General features: G+C 41.3%; 1 protein-coding gene across 3 annotated transcripts in view; it reads right to left on the bottom strand.

Annotated features, from left to right (window-relative positions):
* The window catches only part of FRMD4B (FERM domain containing 4B), a 200057-nt gene that overhangs the window by 119908 nt on the left and 61427 nt on the right, over positions 1 to 18722 (bottom strand). For all 3 annotated transcript variants that reach the window (XM_005695748.3, XM_018038306.1, XM_018038307.1), the window contains exon 4: positions 8446 to 8538. In XM_005695748.3, coding sequence (XP_005695805.3) covers positions 8446 to 8538 — 93 coding nt within the window. The remainder of the gene's footprint in view (positions 1 to 8445; positions 8539 to 18722) is intronic.

Below are 18722 nucleotides of genomic sequence, written 5' to 3'. Positions count from 1 at the left end.
TCAGTGATAAGAGAACATCAACCTCAATAGCATGACAAAGTTGGAGGCGGGGCAGGCCTGTCAGCCAGATGATGATACACGTGGGTTGAAAAGCAGAAGACTCTGACTGTTTGGGAAGGGCTATCCATTAGTGGTCACTGTCATGTAGGTGGCCCATATTTTCCTCCTGTGTCATTTCTTTATCATGATCAAAAGTCAACACTACAGGGAATTCCCTGGTGGTCCAGTGGTTAGGATTCAGCGCTTTCACTGCCGTGGTCCAGGTTCAATCTCTGGTCAGAGAACTAAGTAAGATGCCATGAACTGTGAGGTGTGGCAAAAAAAAAAAAAAAAAAAAAAATTGGGGGCAAAAAAAAAAAAAAGAGTCAACATCACAGAGGTGGGGAGATACTAGGTTGAAGTCTAGTCCCAACACTGATCCATGCTGGGGTCTGGGGCCAAACTGCTTGGCCTCTTGTTGCCTCCCTTATCTCACGTGTTGTTTCAGTGGTCAGTGAGTGGCGGTGATTATTACTATGTTATTATTATCTGTCTACCAGGAAGACTGTAACAAAAGGTGCGGACTTAGTTGGGAACCTCTTTAAAACTTCAACTGTAAAAACAAGAATGGAAATTCCAGTATCTTTTCTAAGCTTATTTTCTTAGGGAAGTAGGATGCTACAAAGGTGTCCATCTTGACCAAGAACAGGAAAACACTCTGAAACGAATATTCTTCTGACCACTTAGGACTTCTCCGCAACTGAGCATATTTCCTTTGTTTTCTAGAATCTTTGCTTTGTCTGAGTGACAGCATCAAAGAAGGCAACCTGGGCAAGAATGACTCAATGATTTCTCACTCTGCACAATGCTGACTTCGTGACTGGTGTCCAGTGAGGGCTGCATTCAAACGCCTTGTTCCTGGTTTCACACAGTTATTGTGGGTAATTTCAGGCATTTACTGCAGCCACCTACCTAAGTAGATTTCTATCAGGTTCTAATCTACATTCTGAACACAGAGATCTGCATTTATTGCTTATAATGACCCTGCAACCTCATAGTCCTGCTTTATGATGCACGCTGAAGACAGCGGAGTAATTGAAGTGTATTTCACTTTCTGCAAAGGGTGATGCAGAACCTCTGAGAGTCCCCTATGTTCCCTTTCATCTGTGGGAGGGGTGCGCTCTTAGAGAACTCCCCAAGGGAAGCACTATTGGCTTCTACATTGTGCTCCCCTGCCAGGAAAACTCTGCCTCACTTTCAGATTTCCAGGCAACCCTAGAAGAAGCAGAGAGGGCCCTCCAGGTAAACCTGTAGAAACCTGCCCTGTCGCTCCCCTCTCTGCATGACTCCAGGGAAAGGCTGGAGGCCCAGGAGGGTAAGGGCCTTGCTGTGACCAGTACAAAAAGGGAGGGAGTCATCTGCCCCAGGCAATGAGAAGTGCTGGGGTCCCACGGTGAATTCCACGTCCTTGCTTCAAACTGCAAAATAGCCTGCCCCTGTCCATCATGAAGCAAGTAGGGACAAACTCTGTGAGAAGGAGACAGGAAGAAGGAGAGGTTAATTGTTTTTAGGGAGGTGATGGCTGGGCGGAGTGAATGATGGAGAAATGATGAAATCTTCCACCCAGTGTAAAGTAAATGGGTCAGGGACTTCCCTGGTGGTCCAGTGGCTAAGACTCTGCACTCCAATGCACAGAACTTGGGTTCAATCTCTGGTCAGGGAACTAGATCCCACATGCCACAACTAAGATGCTGCATGCATAAACTAAGACCTGGTGCAGCCAAATAAATAAGTAAATATTTTTTTAAAATAACAAAACAAGAGTGAGTCAGACCCAAGCCAGACAGTTTCCAAATTTCCATATTCAAAGACCATATATCACATTATAGAATTTTTAACCCCCTGAACAGGTGGTTGAGGCAGTCTTTGTTATTTTTATATCATAAAAATAGTTTACATTTAGTGAGGGTCTTCATGACTTGTTAACATCCTCCAACAACCCCCCTGTATTACTGTCAATTCCTATTACGTCTTCTAGATGAGGAACAAAGCCCATAGAGGCTGCCAAAGGCCACAAAGGTAATACACAGAAGAATTAGGGTTAAAATTCAAAAGCAAGGTGAAAGCACTGGTTTTCAAGGGATGAGTGAGGTACATCTGGTTATGGTGAAGACTTTTTTGTTTTTGTTATTTTTTTAAACTGGTAACTGGAGGAGAATTGCTTTACAATGTTGTGTTAGTTTTTGCCGTACAAACACGTGAATCACCCATAAATATACATATAGCCCCAAAAGACTTTCTGTTTTTGAATTTTCCTGACTTAGAGAATGCTACTGGCCAGGGATGCTGGAAACATCCCATAGAACAGCTTGGCTCCCTATAATGAAGAACTACCTGGCCCCCAGGAATGTTAGCCAGAAACCCTGAGTTCATGGCCCAGCTCTGAACTTCTATACCCTACAGCCTTTTCACCCTTCATACTACTACTGCTTTCCTCTGCCCTTTCGATGTCACACTGAGGACAGATTAGAGAGGAGACTGAGCAGAGTCCCACAAACGCTGTCTGATATGTGATCCAGGGAGCACACAGAAACGTAATCCTGTAAGAAAGTGGAATTGAGGTTCAGCCTGTGTTTTAAACGATTCTGTGCCTTTCTGCAACTCTCATATAAATAAGGATGGTGGATCCTCAAATACAGAGGCTGCTTACCAACTGCCTGCAAGTTCAAGTATGGGTTAGGCCAGGAGGTCACAGTCAATATTAAGGCAACCAACAGATGCTTTCCCCAGGTTCTGGGATAACGTTCAGATCGGTGTGCGGTGGTAGGCAAAGATGTCTGGCTGACTCACACATCTGCCTCAAATACCTCTGTTGGGCCCAAGGTAGAAGGAATCCTTTATTTCTCTGTGCTTTTTAATCACATTCCTCTGGAAAGAGATGAACTTTCCTGTCCTCTCCTTACTGTAAATCACCTACTCTTGACAGCTCTAAAATAACTCATTGCTATCCAGCCACAAACACTTCACCTTTCTTCCTTTTATTACACTTCACACTTGCATTTTTAAAAAATTGCTTAATGTGTTTATCGTAGGAATATATAAATAGACAAGCAAAAAATCACTCCCATAATCACTCTCTGTTGTTCAGTCTCTAAGTTGTGTCTGACTCTTTGTGACCCCATGGGCTGCAGCATTCCAGGTTTCCCTGACCTTCACTATCTCCTGGAGTTTGCCCAAGTTCGTGTCCATTGAGTTGGTGATCCTATCCAACCATCTCATCCTCTGCCGCCCCCCTTCTTCTTTAGTGCTCAATCTTCCCCAGCATCAGGGTCTTTTCCAATGAGTCGGCTCTTCCAATCAGGAGGCCCAAGTATTGGAGTTTCGGCTTCAGCATCAGTTCTTAGAATGAATTTTCAGGGTTGATTCCCTTGAGGAAATCACTCTACCCAGAGATTAATTACTGTTAACAGTTTAATTTTTTTCCTACTCACATCTTTTACTTAAGTGCAATCCTGTGGTCTGCTTTTATTCCCTAGAATATGTTGGGAGCATCTTTCTCTATCAATAAATCTTTCTTCACCAGGATCTTTACCTGTTGTGCTGTATTCTAAATGTTTGTCTTCCTTTAAAAAACAAGCATACAAACAACTGGAATGATGTGGACCCATGAGTTGTAGTCATGATGCTTCCTTGAGTTAAACTCTACATGTTCCAGAAACAGGCCAGGGGGTGATAGAAGACTTGAAAAAAGTCTTTCAAAGACTCTGCAGCAACTTTGACTGAAAGGTAGCAGTGTTTCTCCACATCTCCTACTAGAACTCTCTACACACAGCCAATTCTCAGCCCCAAGTGTCACACACAATACTTAACTGGTACCTCTGAGAAGTCACTTACAGTCCCTGAACCTCACAAAGATGGCTTGGAAAGAGGAGAAAAAGAGGGGGAAGAAGAGCGGGAAGACCAGAAAGAAAGAAAGAAAAAAAAAGAGCAAGAGGCAGTATGATAAATGCAGAGCAGGGGAGGAAAGACCCAAGACCCTGGCTCTGCTGGAGCTGGGTGGTACCAGCCAGAGCCACCTCCTCCCCTGAGGCAATGGGAGCTTTTCCAATGAGGTCACGCCCAATCCCCTCCCTAACCTCCCCACTTCTGATTTTTAAATGCCTGCTTGCTCACTATCAAGCTTTTCAAATGCTTACATCTGGGCTGCATTACCAAAGAGGCCTTTGTGTTTGTGGAAGATAATTTACAGCTGCAGATAACAACCCAGGCCTGGAGGAGTCCCTTGGCAGCCTGGGGGCGTTTGGACTCACAGGAAAACAGAGGATGGGTTAAACGAATTACGGTGCATACATAAATTATGCAGCGTCAATACACACGTGTCACACCTAGAGTTAGCACCTACCACTGAGATTTTATAACTACAGCAAAGACAAAGGTTTAATTCTGAAATTCATCAAGGGAGAACTAAGTGCCTTCACTTGAAATGTTTTCTTCCCTCCATGCAGAAGCTGCATGTGTTTCTGAGCTGCTCCCTGCCTCCTGGGAGATATTAACCAGAAGAAAGTCTTTCCCTGTAAATCTGAAGGATGTAAGTGTTTAGCTCAGGAATCAGTGAAACAGTGAAACGATGTTGTTGCTTGGTCCCTAAGTTGTGTTTGGCTCTTTGCGATGTGCCAGGCTCCATGAGATTCTCCAGGCAAGAGTACTGGAGTGGGTTGCCATTTCCTACTACTGCGCATCTTCCCAACCTAGGGATGGAACCCCCATCTCCCACATTGGCAGGCGGATTCTTCATCACCGAGCCACCCGGGAAGCCCAGTGAAAGGACAGAGGTCAAATATGTGGCACAGTGACTGCCATAACGTTAATGCTACATTTTAACAGAGAGGAAACCTCTTCAGAGCAAAGCTTTATGGTATTTTTCTTTTTCATAAACACTACAATTTGAAAAAAAAAATGATACTTTCTTATATTTGCATATTATTCTGCAAAGTTATTTTGTATCCCCTGATCTCTTTTTAATTCACAACCAGCTTGCCCAAGATCACACTCACTATCTCCAGGACACAGTAACAAAATTTGGGCCAGGAAAGTGGAAGTTTTGGGGACTGGAGGGGTGACTCTTTAAAAAATTTCCTATAGTGATTCAGATATGTGGCCCTTCTCTTCCTGGGGAAACTCTGAAATGCAATGTACCTTTTCATCTTAAGGCTTCTATTACAGTGATCATTTGTTCACTGTAAAAATGCCATCACTTACTGAACTTATCTTTACTGTTGGCATTTGGATACCTTTATTTTCACTTATGTGTTTTTGCTGCACTGCCAGATCTTAGTTCCCTGGTCAAGGATTGAACCTGGGCCCCAGCAGTGAAAGCACCGACGGAATTCCCCTACATTTGGATAGTCTTAATTGTTAGCAATGAAAAGAGCAGTTATGTATATCCATATAACACATTGCTTCTATGGGGATTCCTTCTTTTGTGTGCACTCAACAAGTGTGTACTTCAGTGTCCAGGAGCAAGCGACTCATACCTGCTGATGGGAAAGGCAGTGACCTTGAAATCAAGAGATCATATGTATTTCTAGAGGCTTCTATGGTGACCATGTGTCCAAATACAATCAAATGCTCTTTGGTTCTATTCTTCAGTGACTCACATCTATTGTCACGTCAGGCAACCTGGGGTGGGTAGTGGCGATGTCTGTTAGGACATAAGTATCAGCAGCGGTCCTGTTTACTCAGAAGGCTAGAGACCCTCCGAGAGGCCAGTGACTTCACTGAGGTGGCTATCGTCCCATTTGAGAGACCCCCGAAGAACTGCATTCCACTCACTGACCTCGGTCAGTTCACTTATTTCCTTGGTGTATGCTTTTTGCTCTATCATTTCTTTAATTAAATTGAAGTAACAACAAGTCCTTAATTGGAATAATAACAAAGACTATTATGATCTCACTGCACAGTTGGCAAGAAGAATTAAGTGAATAATTAAAAACCTGATTAGGGCCTTTAAACATGTGAGTGGTTAAGGGAAAGTAAAGCTAAGTGATTATGGGACACTTGTGAGATAAAAGCTGAAACTCACAAACAGTCAGCAGGCAACTTCTGACTCCCCAGAACCTGCTTTGGAAACACAGGGCTGCCTTATGAGTGACTGCTCAGAAGGGAAGACTGAACTTTCTCCCTTGGCATTTTGAGATAAAAAATAGATCAGAGAGTAGTGGTCAAAGAACTAGTGCTTGTTAAATTCTCCAAAGACATAAAGCTCTCACTGAGTTGTCAGGCTACAGAAACACTACATGTGTGCACAGAGATGGAAGTACAGGGATGTTAGCTGCAATGCACATTTTAATAAATCACTGGAAACAGCCTACAAGCTTAATAGGAGCCTGAACAGCTAAATTATGGATGTGTAAAGAAGTAAATTAGACTTTTATATACCCAACGAAAGATCTGCTGAAGCTGAAGCTCCAATACTTCGGCCACCTGCTGAGAAGAGCTGACTCACTGGAAAAGACCCTGATGCTGGGAAAGATTGAAGGCAGGATGAGAAGGGGGCAACAGACGATGAGATGGTTGGATGGCATCACCGACTCAAGGACTTGAGTCTGAGCAAACTCTAGGAGATGGTGAAGGACAGAGGAGCCTGGTGTGCTGCAGTCCATGGGGTGACAAAGAGTTGGACATGACTTAGTGACTGAACAACAACAACAAAGGAAAAATCTCCAGGTTAGGGTGGAAAAAAAAGTAAACCACCAAATAATTTATCAGCATTATTTTTCTCTGAGAAGGAGAGCGAATTGGGGAAAAAACAAGGGAGAGGCCTGGTGGAGAATAAGTCTTCTTTTTCACTCTATAGTTTCAGGAAGTTTGAAATGTTTACAGTAATAATAAAATTCTTTATGAAAAAAGATACTGATTTATGTTGAGCCATTTCCCCTACACAATACAAGAGGAAAGTTTTTCTATGCTTGGACCCCTGCTTAATTACTAATGTATATATTTTTTCTTATTGCTGCTGGTCTGTGTTTGTTTTCGTCTCCATTTCCATGGACACAGCACTCATATCACACTCCAGGAAACTCCTATTTTTGTTTTTTTTTTAGGATTTCTGTGCACTTTTTCATACCGGCTACATCCTGGACAAATCACCGTTATGCTACCTCCTTCCTGGGTTTTAAAAATGTGACTTCTGGTGGTAAGGAAAAAAAAAATCTAAACCAGATTTCAGAGTAAAAAGCAGAAAACAAATTGGGGGCTGTCAATATTTTATTTACTGAATAAGGAGCAGCCTCCATCCTCAATCACCATCAATACATATTAAAAAACAAACAAAAAGGTAAGACAATCAGGACACCTTATTATGACACTTTTGGATTGCATGGAGCATAAGGAGGTTAAAAAAAAGTGTTCGTGGAAACTGACATGATTTTATCAGGTAATCAGTCATTGTATAACCACCCTCCTCCCCAAAGAAAGACATGAAGCCTCCACCAACATGTCATAAAACAAGTATAGTCCAACATCCAAAAAATAACATAAGCTTAGAATACAGGTCCATTCTTCAGGTTGATCCAGCTTTATGAAAACACACTTAGATTTCTGGGAAATCTTCTACCTTAGCTTATTTTATCGTATTTGGCTTCAGATCAAGAAAACAAATTTATTATGAAAATATATCAAATTCAGGATAGTGGCGAGGGGCTAGTACCTAAGAAGAGGTTCTCAGAAAAACTGGTAACATTTTATTTCTTAAGCTGGCTACAGGAACACAGGCATTACTCTTTATAACATTTTATTATCTTTAATGTGAAAAAATATTTCTATCATTGGCCAACTATAAGAAAATACTGATTTAATAGAATACATCCATGTCAGGAGAAAATAACTGAGGCCCATATGTATGGTTAAGTGATCTGCCCAAGCAGAGTTCAGAGAACAAATCAAGAATTCCTTCCCAGCAGTCGCTCTTCAGGAAATCAGAATGTAGATTTCTGCATTAAGGTAATTCTTTCCATGAGCAGTTGTTTGCATTTTATTGCCTATTCCAATTAAGGTGTGAAACTGTATAAAATTCAATTATTTCCACAGTCTCTAGAAAACATGCATATATAATATGTAAAATAGTGTTTGTATATTTCAAATTATAAAAATCTAGAAGTATGTTGAGTCAAAAGCAGGTTATATATTGAAATATATAACATGTTTTTTAGCTTCACTTAGATTCAAGAGCCTTTGAAAACTAAAGGAAGGTGAGTCTATCCTTCATCTTCAAAGGAAAACAGTTCTACACGTATCTATGGTAACTCGTTCCCCAGACTAAGGCAGCAGAGAATCTCTTTCACATAATATTTTTTTTGACAGGTCTCTTCTTTTTTTAAATTCTTTATCTCTGATCACCAAGAATTTTTTTTCTCTTAAAAAAAAAAAAGACCCCAGGGGATGGTGGATGTGTCTCTGGATACATACCTCACAGAGAAGCACAAGATGGTTGGGCCTGGTTTCTTGGGTAAATCGTGGTCAAGGACTCGGTGGTCTAGCTGAAGCCAGTTCTGCTGACCCCTGTAAGAGTAAAACAAGGAAAAAGGATTACACGGAAAGCCAGAGCAAGTTTCAGGAAGCACTGTGTTGGCAGAGCGGTGGGGTAACAGTTACACTCACATGTGGATGGCAGGAGTGTAACCTGTTACCACCAGTAATGGGGTCAACGGAGCAATTTCTATCAAGATTATAAAAGCACCTGCCTCTGGACCAGCATTTTCATTTCTGGGAGTTAATCCGGATAAAATCACACATGTGGGAAATGGGCCACGTATAAAGCTACTCACTGCAGCACTGTTTGTAGCAGCAAAAAGGCTCAAAACAACCTAAGCATCCAACAGGATATTGTTTAAAAAATAATGAATGTAAACAGCAATGAAATACTATGCAGCCACACAAAAGATCGGAAGTATCTTTACTAACTTATTGTGAATGATTTTTAAAATACACTGTTAAGTGAAAATGAAAGATGTATAACGAGTATAATATATTGCCATTATTTTAACTAAAAAAAGAATACCTAGACATATCTGTATTTATATTATAGAAATAACTCTGAGAGTGCATCATAAAATGGACAAGAAACTGAAAACACTGGTTGCCTTTGAGGTAAAAACTAAATTTTTATTAACTACAAAATCTGAAATATTTTAGATAATCAAGAAGGGAAAAACTTTTGTTTTAATGAAAAAGGACAAACACAGATAACAACACTACAGCTTTTATTTAAGAAATATGGAGTTGAAACACTAGTATATCCTCCAGTGTGAAGTCAAGTGGGCCTTAGGAAGCATTACTCTGAACAAAGCTAGTGGAAGTGACAGAATTTCAGCTGAGCTATTAAAACCCTAAAAGATGATGCTGTTAAAGTGTTGCACTCAATATGCCAGCAAACATGGAAAACTCGGTAATGGCCACAGGACTAGAAAAAATGAGTTTTCATTCCAATTCCAAAGAAGGACAGTGTCAAAGAATGTTCAAACCACCATATAATCACGCTCATCTCACATGCTAACAAGGTAATGCTCAAAATCCTTCAAGCTAGGCATCAACAGTACATGAACTGAGAAGTTCCATATGTACAAGCTAGATTTAGAAAAGGCAGAGGAACCAGAGATCAAATTGTCAACATCCACTGGATCATAGGAAAAAGCAAGAGAATTTTAGAAAAGCATCTACTTCTGCTTCATTGACTATGCTAAAGCCTTGAAAGTCTTTGACTGTGTGGATCACAACAGACTGTGGAAAATTCTTAGGTGGGAATACAAGACCACTTTACCTATTTAATGAGAAACCAGTATGCAGGACAAGAAGCAACAGTTAGAACTGAACATGGAACAACAGACTGGTTCCAAACTGAGAAAGGAATATGACAAGGCTGTATATTTTTATCCTGTTTATTTAATTTATATGATGAGTACATGATGTGAAATGCCTGGGCTGTATGAAGCTGGAATCAAGATTGTTGGGAGAAAAATAAACAACCTCAGATACGCAGATGACACCACCCTAATGGCAGGAAGTGAAGAGGAAATAAAGACCCTCTTGATGAAGGTGAACGTGAAAGATGAGAGTGAAAAAGCTGGCTTACAACTCAGCACTCAAAAAAGCTAAGATCATGGCATCCAGTACCATCACTGCATGGCCAATAGAGGAGAAAAAATGGAAATAATGGCAGATTTTATTTTCTTGGGCTCCAAAATCACTGAGGATGGTGATTGTAGGCATGGAATAAAAAGACGCGTTTTCCTTAGGAGAAAAGCTGTGAGAAATCTAGACAGCATTAAAAAGCACACATATCACTTTGCCAACAAAGATCTGTTTGATCAAAGCTATGATTTCTCCAGTAGTCATGTATGGATGTGAGAACTGCACCATAAAGAAAGCTGAGTGCTGAAGAATCGGTGTTTTCCAACCGTGGTGCTGAAGAAGACTCTTCAGGGTCCCTTGGATTGCAAGGAAATCAAACCAGTCAATCCTAAAGGAAATCAACCCAGAATATTCATTGGAAGGACTGATGCTGAAACTCCAATACTTTGGCCACCTGTTGCAAAGAGGCGATTCACTGGAAAAGACTGTGATGCTGAGAGAGATTGAGGGCAGGAGGAGGAGGGGGAGACAGAGGATGCAATGGTTGGATGGCATTACTGACTCAATGGAGATGAATTTGAACAAACTCCAGGAGATAGCGAAGGACAGGGAAGCCTGGCTTGCTGCAGTCCATGGGGTCGCAAAGAGAGGTGGACATGACTTAGTGACTGAACAACAAGACTAGTATAGGTGACTAATAAGAACCTAGTGAATAGCAGAAGGAACTCTATTCAATACTCTGTAATGACTATATGGGAAGAGAATCTAAAAACGAGTAGATATATATGTATGTAATATTGACTCACTTTGTTTACAGCGGGAAGCTAAAATAACATTGTAAATCACCTATACATCAAAAAATTAATTAAAAAAATTAAAATATGGGGTCAAATACTCTCTGGGAGCTGTTTTTGGGTATACATTATGGACTTCCTACTATTTAACCATGTATCTGATGATTCATTCAAGGGTTTCACTAAATTCATTGGCATAAACATTCTCCTGAAATTGTGACCTGAGGGATGGAAGACACTGTGGCTGGAGATTGTTTACATGACTTTCCAACTAGCTGATCCATTTAAGATTGCAAATTCCCAGAGGGCAGAGACTTCATTTGCTTGCTTAGGCAAAACTTCATGCTGATAGTGGTGTATGTTGTGTCAAATTATAACAAAACTGATAATGATTCAGGAGATATTTTCCAATCTATTTTGGTCTTTGAATAAATAATGTCTTTTTAAAAATCAGAAAATTCTAAGCTATATTTATTATAAGTATTTAGGAAATGGAGGTAATAATAATAATAATGATGATAATAATAACAGCTAATTTTTATTGAGTAAGTACTTAGTACCAACCAACTTGGTACTTTTAAAAAATATTAATACTACATTTTACAGTAAATCTGCAAAGAAAATTATCAGAACTAGGATATGAACCCAGACTTTGAATACAGGAGAAAGTGAGATTAGGGGAGTGAATCAGCTTTCCTAACTTTTGGCTTGATCTTGTCACTTACTATGTTTTTTATTATTATTATTTATTTTATCACAAGTTTTAATACTGGGTAAAAAGTGTGTCTTTATTTTTGATATTACTAGATGAGGCTTCTGATAACTGTCTCTAGTTTTCCTTCAAGGAATATTATTAACATAAATAAGCTGATAGAAGTGACAAAAGGGAAGATTCATAGAATTACTGCTTTTGTGGGTAAAAAATATACAAGGACTGAGGTGCGTGTGTGTGTGTGTGTGTGTGTGTGTGTGTGTGTGTGTGTGTTAATCACTACAGTCATGTCCAGCTCTTTTTCAACCACACGGACTGTATAGCCTGCCAGGTTCCTTTGTCCATGGGACTCTCTAGGGAAGAATATTGGAGTGGGTTGCCATTTCCTTCTCCCAGGGATCTTCTGAACCCAGGGATCAACCCTGGTCTACCTGCATTGTAGGAGGATTCTTCACCATTGAGCCACTTGGGAAGCCCCACGATTCAGGTTAACATGTTACTTTCTAGTCTCTGAGACTAAAATGGGATCAAAAAGCACTTTATCTTTATAACCTGCTTTTCTCAAATTTTTCCATCAGCAAATGGGACAGATCTAATCAATACCTCAAAAAGACAGCTGAATCTACACATTTCATCTCTATTACCTGTGATAGACCACTTTGAAACCACAATCACAGAAAACTAACCAATCTGATGACATGAACCACAGTCAATGAAACTATGAGCCATGCCATGTAGGGCCACCCAAGATGGACCGGTCATGGTGGAGAGTTCTGACAAAATGTGGTCCACTGGAGAAGGGAATGGCAAACCACTTCAGTATTGCTGCCTGAGAACCCCATGAACAGCATGAAAAGGCAAAAAGATAGGACACTGAAAGATGATCTCCCCAGGTCGGTAGGTGCCCAATATGCTACTAGAGATCAATGGAGAAATAACTCTAGAAAGAATGAAGAGACGGAGCCAAAGCAAAAACAACACCCAGTTGTGGATGTGACTGGTGATGGAAGTAAAGTCTGATGTGATAAAGAGCAATACTGCATAGGAACCTGGAATGTCAGGTCCAAGAATCAAGGCAAATTGGAAGTGGTCAAACAGGAGATGGCAAGAGGGAACATGAACATTTTAGGAATCAACAAACTAAAATGGACTGGAATGGGTGAATTTAACTCAGATGACTATTATATTTACTACTGTGGCAAGAGTCCCATAGAAGAAATGGAGTAGCTGCTATAGTAAACAAAAGGGTCTGAAATGCAGTACTTGGATGCAATCTCAAAAACGACAGAATGATCTCTGTTCATTTCCAAGGGAAACCACTCAATATCACAGTTATCCAAGTCTATGCCCCGACCAGTAATGCTGAAGAAGCTGAAGTTGAACAGTTCTATGAAAACCTACAAGACCTTGTAGAACTAACACCCAAAAAAGATGTCCTTTTCATTATAAGGGACTGGAATGCAAAAGTAGGAAGTCAAGAAATACCTGGAGTAACAGGCAAATTTAGCCTTGGAGTACAGAATGAAGCAAGGCAAAAGCGAACAGAGTTTTGCCAAGAGAACACACAGGTCATAGTAAACAGCCTCTTCCAGCAACACAAGAGAAGGCTCTACACATGGACATCACCAGATGGTCAACACTGAAATCAGATTGATTATATTCTTTGCAGCCAAAGATGGAGAAGCTATATACAGTCAGCAAAAATAAGACCGGGAGCTGACTGTGGCTCAGATCATGAACTCCTTATTGCTAAATTCAGACTTAAATTGAAGAAAGTAGGGAAAACCACTAAACCATTCAGGTATGACCTAAATCAAATCCCTTAGGATTATACAGTGGAACTGAGAAATAGATTCAAGGGATTAGATCTGATAGAGTACCTGAAGAGCTATGGACAGAGGTTCATCCTGACATTGTACAGGAGGCAGGGATCAAGACCATCCCCAAGAAAAAGAAATGTAAAAAGGCAAAATGGTTATCTGAGGAGGCCTTGCAAATAGCTGAGAAAAGAAGAGAAGTGAAAGGCAAAGGAGAAAAGGAAAGATAAACCCATTTGAATGCAGAGTTCCAAATAATAGCATGGAGATAAGAGGAAAACAATAGAATGGGAAAGGCTAGAGATCTATTCAAGAAAATTAGAGATACCAAGACAACATTTCATGCAAAGATGAGCACAATAAAGGACAGAAATGGTATGGACCTAACAGAAGCAGAAGATATTAAGAGGTGGCAAGAATACACAGAAGAACTGCACAAAAAAGATCTTAACGACCCAGATAATCATGATGATGTGATCACTCACCTAAAGCCAGACATCCTAGAATGTGAAGTCAAGTGGGCCTTAGGAAGCATCACTACGAACAAAGCTACTGGAGGTAATGGAATTTCAATCGAGCTATTTCAAATCCTAAAAGATGATGCTGTGAAAGTGCTGCACTCAGCATGACAGCAAATTTGGAAAACTCAGCAGTGGCCATGGGTCTGGAAAAGATCAGTTTTCACTCCAATCTCAAAAAGGCAATGCCAAAGAATGCTCAAACTACCGCACTTCTGCACTCATCTCACACGCTAGCAATGTCATGCTCATAATTCTCCAAGCCAGGCTTCAACAGTATATGAACTGTGAACTTTCAGATATTCAAGCTGGATTTAGAAAAGGCAGAGGAACCAGTGATCGAATTGCAAACATCTGTTGGATCATTAAAAAATCCAAGAGACTTCCAGAAAAACATCTACTTCTGCTTTATTGACTATGCCAAAACCTTTGACTATGTGGATCACAACAAACTGTGGAAAATTCTGAGATGGGAATACCAAAACACCTGACCTGCCTCTTGAGAAATCTGTATGCAGGTCAGGAAGCAACAGTTAGAACTGGACATGGAATGATAGACTGGTTCCAAATCAGGAAAGGAGTACGTCAAGGCTGTACACTGTCACCCTGCTTATTTAACTTATATGCAGAGTGAAAGTGAAGTGAAGTCGCTCAGTCATGTCCAACTCTTTGTCACCCCGTGGACTGTAGCCTGTCAGGCTCCTCTGTCCATGGGATTCTCCACACAAGAATACTGGAGTGGGTTGCCATTTCCTTCTCCAGAAGATCTTCCCAACCCAGGGATCAAACCTGGGTCTCCTGCATTGCAGGCAGATGCTTTATCCTCTGAGCCACCAGGAAAGCCATCATGAGAAATGCTGGGCTGGGTGAAGCACAAGCTGGAATCAAGATTGCCGGGAGAAATATCAGTAACCTCAGATATGCAGATGATACCACCCCTGTGGCAGAATTCAATGAAGAACTAAAGAGCCTCTTGATGAAAGTGCAAGAGGAGAGTGAAAAAGTTGGCTTAAAAATCAACATTCAGAAAACTAAGATCTTGGCATCTGGTCCTATCACTTCATGGCAAATAGATGAGGAAATAATGGAAACAATGACAGACTTTATTTTTGGGGTCTCCAAAATCACTATAGATGGTGACTGCAGCCATGATATTAAAAGACGCTTGCTCCTTGGAAGAAAAGTTATGACCAACCTAAACAGCATATTAAAAAGCAGAGACATTACTTTGCCAACAAAGGTCTGTCTAGTCAAAGGTATGGTTTTTCCAGTAGTCATGTATGGATGTGAGAGTTGGACTATAAGAAAGCTGAGCACCAAAGAATTGATGCTTTTGAACTGTGGTGTTGGAGAAGACTCTTGAGAGTCCCTTGGACTACAAGGAGATCCAACCAGTCCATCCTAAAGGAAATCAGTCCTGAATGTTCATTGGAAGGACTGATGCTGAAGCTGAAACTCCAATACTTTGGCCACCTGATGCAAAGAACTGACTCATTTGAAAAGCATCCCCTGATGCTGGGAAAGGTTGAAGGCGGGAGGAGAAGGGGACAACAGAGGTTGGATGAGATCTCAGGATGGCTTCATCGACTCAATGGACATGAGTTTGAGTAAACTTTGGGAGTTGGCGATGGACAGGGAAGCCTGGCATGCTGCAGTCCACGGAGTTGCAAAGAGTCAGACATGACTGAGCGACTGACCTGAACTGAACTGAAACCACTTTGAACCAACTGTCCTTTTAGGCTAGAATTTTACCAGTCAAAGGCCCATCATCTCTGGCCCACTGGATGGAACGGAGATAAAAAATCACAGTTGTGTTGCGAAACCTATTTATTATTTTATAATAAACAAAGCTCATCCAGCAAATCCTTTCAAACAAGGGAAGAAAAAAAAGTTAAGTGGGTTGAAAGGGATGGGAACCGTTATGGCGAACAGAGTGCTGCCTTAGGAGGGTCGTGACTGCCCTCTAGGGGTAAAAAACTCACTCTGCACACAGAACACCAGAAGGAACTCAGCCTGAGCTCAGAAACTCTAACCCTCCCTTTAACAGAATCATGAATTTTTGTTGGTCACCGTCACTACTTTAATTATGTAAGCTCACAACTCCATTTTTCCATTTCTCTTCCTGGCCCGTGGAGTAGGATAGAGACAGTGGCTAGTTTCATTGACAAAATGTCCCCTCGGCTGTGCCTAACTCCATTTGAAGAAGTTCACCGGAGGCAAAGAGCTGATGTGGCATGTAGGCTGGAAAATGCAATTCATTCAGCATCCTGGGAGGGATCCGACTCAGTGGTTTTATGAGGGTGGAGGGGAGGGCAGTGCTGAAAGAAAATACTTTCCAAAAATATTTACCAGACAAAGAAAAAGAACTAGGCCTGTGACCAAGACATTCCAAGGAGACACCCTTCAACAGAAGCAATTTTCCAGACTTGTTCCCCAGAAAGGTAGAAATGGCCAATTCCCCCTCCACGCTCCAAAAGCCGAGCTCATACTTCTTCTAAAAATAAACACAGCTAGAGTCAGAAGACACCTTCCAAACTGATCATAATTCAAAAACAGACTCTGTTGTCACTTGCAGGGGAGTATGCAAAGGGCATTTTGGAGCCAGGCTTCTTGGAAAGGCTATAACCAGTGACCTCTTTCACCAAAGGTGATAGATAGAGGAGGCACTTAAGTGAGACATTTTCTTTTTCCAACAGAGTATTTAAAAAGAGATCATCCCAAGTCACATGAGGTGGAAGGTGGCCCAAGTCGGGAAAGGAAGTCATTCGTATTACATACGCCTCTCTGAAGAGAAGGTCCTAGCCTGAACGCTTGATTTATGCCCCCTCTGGTTATGCTCACCTGAGCTTGGAGCATTCCCCAAAGCCTGCCATGCCTGCCAGCCATTTTTTCCAGCCTACCACGAACCTCGCAGCCTGGGACATTTGCAAGAGCACAGTCATCAATCATGTCAGTTCCCTGCAAAACAATCTTCAGTGGCCCCAGCATGTCTTCTCCATCTATGTGACTCTCAGGGCTCACCTTTGAGTTAGCCCTTCTTATACCTTAATCCACACTCAGGCCAGTTTCTTCCCCACTGGGCCGTGACTATGTCCATGTATTGACCCTCAAAATGTCTCTTCCCTGGAGCCCTGTCTCCTCTGCCCTCTACTGAAGGTCTTTTTGTCTTCACTCCTGTGTGGGCTCCCACCCAAGCCCTCGTGTAGCCGCCTTCAGAGCACACCTGCCTGCCGTGACTACAAACAACAGGATGACAGCTTCCTTTCACTGCATGCCTAGGCTCTAATATAATAAATACTTTGGCCCTATCATGGGGCCTTTCAGGCGGGTTCGATTCCTGGGTCGGGAAGATACCCTGCAGGAGGGCATGGCACCCCATTCCAGTATTGTCGCCTAGAGAATCCCACGGACAGAGGAGCATGGTGGGCTACTGTCCATAGGGTTGCAAAGAGCCAGACATGGCTTAGCATGCATGCACGCACATGACCCTATTATATGTACCCTATAAAGTACTTGTCATTTTGGTGCTATTATTATGTCCACTGTACAGATGAGAAAAGATGAGTGTCAGAGATTTTCAGTCTAAGATACCAAGCTTCTCTGACATCCACCCCCACCTCCCTCTCCACCTTATCTTGTACCACTTTGCCTCTTACTATTCAAGTCAAACTGGCTTTTTCTTTCTCAAAAATAAAAAATTTTTTAAACCCTCAAAATTAAAAAAAAAAGTCAATCTTATTCTCACCTGAGAGTTTTTCCACTGGCTTTAGTTGGGAATGGCCTCCCTGACTTTTGCAGAATTGGTTCTTGTTTTTTATTCTATGTCACCTTTCAGAAGCCATCTTGACTCACTCTCAAACTGACTCCCCTTACCCCCTAGTTTTTCTTGATCCAGGCCTCCTGTTTCACATTCTTCAAAGCACTTGTCATTTCTGGTCTTTTCTCATTTATCTGTTATTTACTTGTTCTGCGGGACCATATATCAGTGCAACATAAACGCCATGAGAGCAAGAATCCTGTCCTGTGATGTTCACGGCTGAATCCCTGGGAGCTAGAACAATGTCTGGTATTCACTGGCACTCAAGAAATACCTGTTAAATGGATACATTACCCTAATACTCATGATTTTAGCCTCTACTTTATGTGTACTTTGGTTTTTATCATATAATGTTTGTGTACTTATGGTTTTTATCATATAACTCAGCCATCATGTATTTATGGTTTTAAGTCTTACATTGCTTGGTATGATTCCATTACATACAAACTCAGCCTGTACGTATACATTTAATTGCTGATTCACATGAGCTGGTCTTCTCTTTCCAGCTAGAGCCTGTGCTCACTGGATATCTGTATTTCCTAATTCATCCAGCAGGGGACTGATCAGAAAAGGTCTCAGACTGTAATTGAATGAACAGATAATTTTGTGATTCAGATGAGGTGGGCCATATGAAGCATACGTTTCCCCTTTGTTGAACTCTATTCAGGAAACATCCTGAGTCAGAAATCAAAGTTTTAAGGTTTTTCTTCTCCATCTCCTGACAACTCATCTGCCTGGTTTTTGTCCTGCCCAAGTCCTGAGCCCATTGGCATTTTCAAGAGGTCCAGGCTGCATATAATCAGTGTTAAAGACAAATTAACCCCTTCTTGAGATTATTTTCTGCCTGGTTAACCTGAAGAACAGAAAAGCATTTAAACTGGGAGAGTTATGCAAAGAATGCTGGCTGGTTGACCAATATATTTTGTGTCTGTAACACGTTTTCTTAAATTTTAACAT

This window comes from Capra hircus, chromosome 22 (genome assembly GCF_001704415.2).
Source record: "Capra hircus breed San Clemente chromosome 22, ASM170441v1, whole genome shotgun sequence".
NCBI classification, from domain to species: domain Eukaryota; kingdom Metazoa; phylum Chordata; class Mammalia; order Artiodactyla; family Bovidae; genus Capra; species Capra hircus.
Note: the sequence above shows the minus strand (reverse complement) of the source record. Positions and strands in the feature narration are given on the sequence as shown.